The sequence below is a fragment of the Acanthisitta chloris genome, unplaced genomic scaffold, assembly GCF_000695815.1.
Source record: "Acanthisitta chloris isolate BGI_N310 unplaced genomic scaffold, ASM69581v1 scaffold5402, whole genome shotgun sequence".
Taxonomy (NCBI): Eukaryota; Metazoa; Chordata; class Aves; order Passeriformes; family Acanthisittidae; genus Acanthisitta; species Acanthisitta chloris.
In genome coordinates this window covers 31,765-37,621 of record NW_008658697.1, presented here as the reverse complement: position 1 = coordinate 37,621, position 5,857 = coordinate 31,765, and the positions used below count along the sequence as shown (strand labels likewise).

Below are 5,857 nucleotides of genomic sequence, written 5' to 3'. Positions count from 1 at the left end.
GACACAGACTGTTGCTGGACAGAAGAACCTCATGTTACAGGCAGTGAGAAGAGAACCACCAAGTTTCTCCCTTGGGTTTTAGTTGGGTTGTGGTAGCTCTTCACAACCTGCTTTTCATTCTCAAGGGAACTTGTTAATGGGATATCACTGGGAGATGTTCAGAAAAGTTTTTGCAACTGATGCCCTGGTTGGAGCACAACTGTTTTCAGCTCAGCATCTGTGAGAGTGTGCATTGCTGAAGATGTTTGTTTGCCAAGCAGTGTTCCTGGCCTTGGGAACGTGTTTCTTGAACCATCCTTATGGCTTTCTTGGCTGAGTGTCAAACCAAGAATGTCCCTGCACTAGATCATACTGCTTATTGCTCTTCTAGGCCACCCTGGTAACAATACATTAACCTCTCAGCAGGGAATGTGATAAACAAAGTAAAACTGCTTTAGTGAAACCAGTCACTTAATGGCAGTGTACATAAAGTGTCCGTAAAGATTTGTAAATGTAATAAGCTGCAGTTCACTGAGGGAACAATAACTGTTCCTAATTTAGCCAGTTGAGGAACATGCCAACCCAATTTGCTTTTGTAACATTGTTGTTGGTTTTTTTTCTTGTTTTCCCACCTCTCCAGATTCCTTTCTCTCTGGTACAGTTTCCCCTCTGGGAGTCCTTAAAGGTAAGTCCTCTTTAGCAATGGAACTGTAAGTTACACATTTTGCAAAGGCTTTACATGGTAACTTTTCTAACTGATTATCACAATTATAGGCATGTCCAAGAATCAATAAGTATGTACTGACTTACCTGTGCATGTGAAGATCATTTGCTTGACTATCTGAAAAATAACAGGGAATATCTAACCACGGATTTGTGGCATGCAGACTAAATTTTACTCCCAACCTGCCAGAAATCTTACCTTTGGCTCTGATGTTTTTTACTGGTTAAAGGAGAGTAGGAATTGTCTTGTGTGATTTGATTTTTAAATATTTTTTTGGTGTTTTGCTTTTCAAGGTGAAAGGGAAGTGGGAATGATACAGAGAAAACTATTTGAGCCTGGGTTTTGTGCACATGGAGAGACTCTCCCAGTGCATCACTGAAAAGCTGTTTTGATGGGCTGCATATCCCTTTTTTTTTTAAAGATCATTTAAAGAAGGTGTCAATGGATGATGTTCTAATAGTGCAGTTGTTTGGAGTGATGTGCTGTTCTCCCACCAGCTGGTTGCTTTGTTTGTCATGGGCAGAGTCAGGATTTAGATTTTTGAGCACAGCTTTAGATTCAAAGGCATAATTTCCCTATCCCTCTGTGTCTCCTTGAACTCACCACAAAAGATGAAGGAAAGGGTTTTTCAGGTGCTTTGAGATCCTGGCTTGAAAGCACAGAAAATTACTACAGGTTGTTAAAAGCATTTTAGCAAAATATAATAAGAGAAGAGCTAAAGAGAGAAACTTTCTTCTTGTTAAGGTACTGGCCTTGTGAGCAAGCTCAGCACTGAGGCCCAGACTTGGTGCTTGTGGGACAGCAGTTTGTCCTCTCACTGTGTGTCAGTAGCTTGGGTTGTTCTAGGGGGGACAGGCCCACAGTGTGAGTGTTTGCATGCAGAGGCTTCAGGGAGTCCAATATAAAGATGTGTCCACATGCAGAAGTGCATGAAATACATCAAGAGCTTTCACAGAGCTGAGCTGTGTTGTGCAGAGGATTCTGCAGGTGAACTCAGCCTGCTGTGGTGTCTGGGTATCATCCCATAGCACAGGGCAGCTTGGGCTCTGCCTTATTAGGAATCTGTTCCTCTGCCAGTGTCTAGGAATGGCTTTCTGTAAACTTTTCAGCAGTGATACTGGCCCGACCTGCTAATGGTTAGTGCAGCAGCCGTGTCTGAGAGCAAGAGGTGGCAGTGCTTAAAGAGAAAAAGTGTTCTTGCCAAAACCACATAAACCAGCAACATCATGTAGCTGTTTTCAGAATGTAAAGTTGTTTTAACTAATGTCCATGTAGCTGTGGCAATAAAATGTATTGTTTACATTACAGGATTTAAAGAAGACAGTTTGAATTTAGCTAAGCTACAGGAGTGAGTCAATTAGGATGAGGCATCATGTTAATCTAAAGAGGTCAGTGCAGCTCTGAAGAGAAGAAAAAGTGTGTCAGCTTGTTGCACAAACTTGTTGCAATATATTCTTGTACTGTGGAACCAAGAGCAGAAAACTACAAATATCAGTCTTGCCATGGTCCAGGCACATGAAGTGAGCTCAAGGTTTGTCACATCACAGCCAGGCAGTGAAAGGAGAATATCTTTTGCTTATCTGAATGAAGCTCTTAAAAAATTTACTTGACAGCACAACAAAAGGCAAAAACCATTATGGTCCCATCAACAGGCTGGATGTGGCCAGGAGCATCACTGGGAGTGACTAAGGCTTCTCATGGGTGCACAGAGGGAGCATGAAGAGACAGTAATTACGAGGAACTAGGAGAGCAAAGGGCGAGAGAAAAACAGCACAAAGCCTGAACAGAGAAGAGTTATTGAGATGATGCCTGAGGGACTATTCTGCACTGTATTAATGGGATTACTTGAGAAAGTAACTGTGGGAGCAGTTGTATATGATGTGTGTGGGCTGTCTCAGAGAGGAGAACAGAACGAGTGCTGTCGCTGTGTCATTTTTAAAGCCATTAGTACAAAATTACATAAGATGATGAAAGATAGACTCAGCTTTATAATTCCCTGAACAAGCTAATCACCATAAAAATGAGGAAAAATATCTTTCCACTATGAAAGGACAGTTAGAGAGGCACGTGGAAGAGAAAGAGACATATGCACTGGCTGTAGCCAGCAGCAGGGTGTTAAGCTTAAAGAAGTCTAAGGTACCAAATTGGGTGTTTCTATATCCCATTTTCTCTCTCTGCTTTGCTCCAAACTGCTCTGGTTATTCCTTATGCCTCCAGCATAGTTTATATGCACAGTTTTCTCCTGTCTGTGAATGTGGACCAGCTGTGCTATGTGAGAGTAAACTTACATATCATGCACTGAGCTAAGTTAGAAGAAGAGAGAGCATTGTGTAGGTTACTGAAATATAAGGTTACATTTGCTGTGGGTGCTGGTAAAGGGGATATTGCCTCAAATACAAGTCTCACTGCCAGGTGAATACAATTTGGGAGCAGCTAAGACTCCATTCTTAGTTCACAATGACTCAAGAAACAACAGTAAAGAAATTATGGTGATTTTAATTAACTCCTCTTTCTTGGATGTAGGTAGATCCACTGCTACCATGTGTGCTTAAAATCCTTTCTCTTCCCCATTCTCCATTTTTCCATGTTTTATTTGAGGCATAGATTATTGATAGAAACCAAAATGGAGAAGCAAACTGTGCTATGGTGTTTCAGATTTCAGGACAGACATTGTAATTCTCCTCTAGGGTGAGTTAGTGTAGTGCTTCTCTGCCTTTTTAGTCCGAGCCTTGCAGCTAAAACAATTCTGAATTCTCAGAGTTCAGGGACAGAAGGGGTGTTACAAATCTCATTCACTTTCTGCTACACCAACCCTCAGAGGAGCACCATGGTTGATTACCACTGTGACAGTTTGATCAGGTTTAGGTTCTTTTATGTAGGGCTAATGCTTCTGATCCCATCTCAAAAGCAGCTGGCCATGAAGAAAGGCAGCAGAGCATAGCTGTGGTGTGCTTCCCAAACATCAGCCAAGCACAGTGCCTTCCATATTAGTTCAGGTTTTGGAATAATGCTGTGAGATACAGTCCCCTTGTCTGCTGCCCTGGAATTTCCAGGGTGCCTCTGTAACTTGCTTTGGAAATGCTATATGTGTGTTCTTCATTGTGGGAATTTCACATTGTGGGCTGTGTATTTAGCATGAAATTGTTGTGGGTTACACAGAATCTAATGCAGCTCTTGCTTCCACCCTGCTGCTAGGGCTGTGCAGTCTCTGCTCAGATGACTATAACACTGTAGAGCTTATCCCTTCTTTTGATTATGTTCTGTTCAGGCATTTTCCTCAGCACTTATAATCATCGTATCTGAATTCCTACCAGCAGCACACAAGTGATTTATCATTTGTTTCATATTTTAATCCATAATTCTTCTCTTTTAGGCCTAACTGAGGAAAATACCCCTAACTGTGGGAGTATTACAGTAATACAGGGCATTCCAACAAAATAGAGTTGAAAAACCCTGCACAAAATCAAGAGCCTCTGGTTGGGTTTGAGTCCAGAAACATCTTGTCAAAAATGTCTGTTTCTTATGGCTCAGTGGAAATGATCAGCTCCCTCAGAGAACAGGGCTGTGTGTAAGATAAACCTGTCTCAGGTGAAACAAGGCTCAGTCCTCTTGGGTTTTATATTTCTGCATGTTGGCTGTGCTTCAGAGCCTCTGAGAGTTACTCAAATGCAGCTGTACATGGAGAATGGTCTCTTTATAGACCAAATGTATTGTATGTCTGGAGAAAAGGCTCTGGTAGCCAGTGAGGAGGGAAGGAACAGGCAGGACAGGAGGACATAGGTCTCAGATGAGTTAGACCTGAAAAACAAAGGGGTTTTTTGTTTGTTTAGTTGGTTGGGTTTCTTTAAGGAAAACAAACCAACTATCCTGGGAACTCTTTCTCCTTTTCATTAGACATGTCTGATTCTGAGATGAGACACTTGGTAAGACTATATACCATCAAGGTCAGGCAGCCTGCAGCCTGCAGAGCCTGTGTGCCAGCCAGTCCTGCCCCTGCACACCCAACCTCCCTGGGAGGGCTGGCACAGACTGTGCTGCTCTGCTGGCCCAGGACCTGCAGAGAAAGATAAACCTCTTCAACTGACCATGCTCAAGGTGATGTCTGGCTCTTCTGACACTCAGTGGGGCCAGGATTTCCCTCTTGTCTCAGTGCTGGGCAAAACTTAAAGCTCTTGGACTTTCTGCAGTTCTAGTGAGCCCACAATTTATTTTTTTGTTACTGGTTTATCAATAATATAATTTTCTCAAATCTGTAAGTCTTACAAATGAACAGGTATTTTTCAAAAAGAGATATTTGATTGGACTTCAGAGGCAATAGCTGCAGACAGGATGCTGAGATACATGGGCAGGTCTCCCTTGTGGGGTGTTGTAATGGCTGTGGTGGCATGTAGTAGTGCTTGAAAAAGCAGAGGAAATAAATGCTTAAGTGGCTTCAGGATGAGAGAATGGTTTGAAGAGTACATATGGGCACAGTTTCACCCTGTGGAGCAAGTGGGACACTGTAGTAAAGAGAATAGGGATATTCCAGCCATTCCCTTGTGAGGCTGAGCAGGATCAGAAAGTTGGTTGGGTCAGAACAGAAGTTCCCTAGGTTGTTTCTAAACTGTTTTCTGCCCACATGATGGAGAGCAGATTTGAGATTGAGTTTACACTTCTTTAGGTCCCTTGTTTTCTGTCCAGTTCAGCTGTCACCCCAGGCACAAGGCACTTGTGCTGAGGGGAAATCTACTTGGTGGACTGAACTATAGATTTACATGAGGGCATTGGCATGTTGGTGCATTTGCTTGGGTCTCTTGGTTCCTCCCTTCAGAGAAGGCACTATAGGGTGTAGACAAGCTGGTTTGAGGGTGGACTCAGCCTTGCTCATGGTCATCAATATTTTGAGACCTATCTTGAAGTTTGCTGTGCAAAAACTGCTTGGTGGCTTTCCACAGAGAGTGAAGACTCTAATCTTGGTTCGAGCTCATTGCACCTGACTTTTAAAGTTCATAAGAATGAAAAGTTTACAGAAGATTTCTGCCCAGGCAGCTGGGGTTCTCAGCAGTGATACGTGTTTATAACTCCACCATCGAAACAATAAACCACATGCGATTTCCCTCCTAAAATTTACAATCAAATCTGTTGCCGTTTAACAGGGCAAGTAGAAAATAGAGG

General features: G+C 42.6%; 1 protein-coding gene across 1 annotated transcript in view; it reads left to right on the top strand.

Moving 5' to 3' along the window:
* The window catches only part of SLC25A26 (solute carrier family 25 (S-adenosylmethionine carrier), member 26), an 85,349-nt gene that overhangs the window by 59,032 nt on the left and 20,460 nt on the right, over positions 1 to 5,857 (top strand). The window contains exon 5 of the mRNA XM_009085188.1: positions 620 to 664. Coding sequence (XP_009083436.1) covers positions 620 to 664 — 45 coding nt within the window. The remainder of the gene's footprint in view (positions 1 to 619; positions 665 to 5,857) is intronic.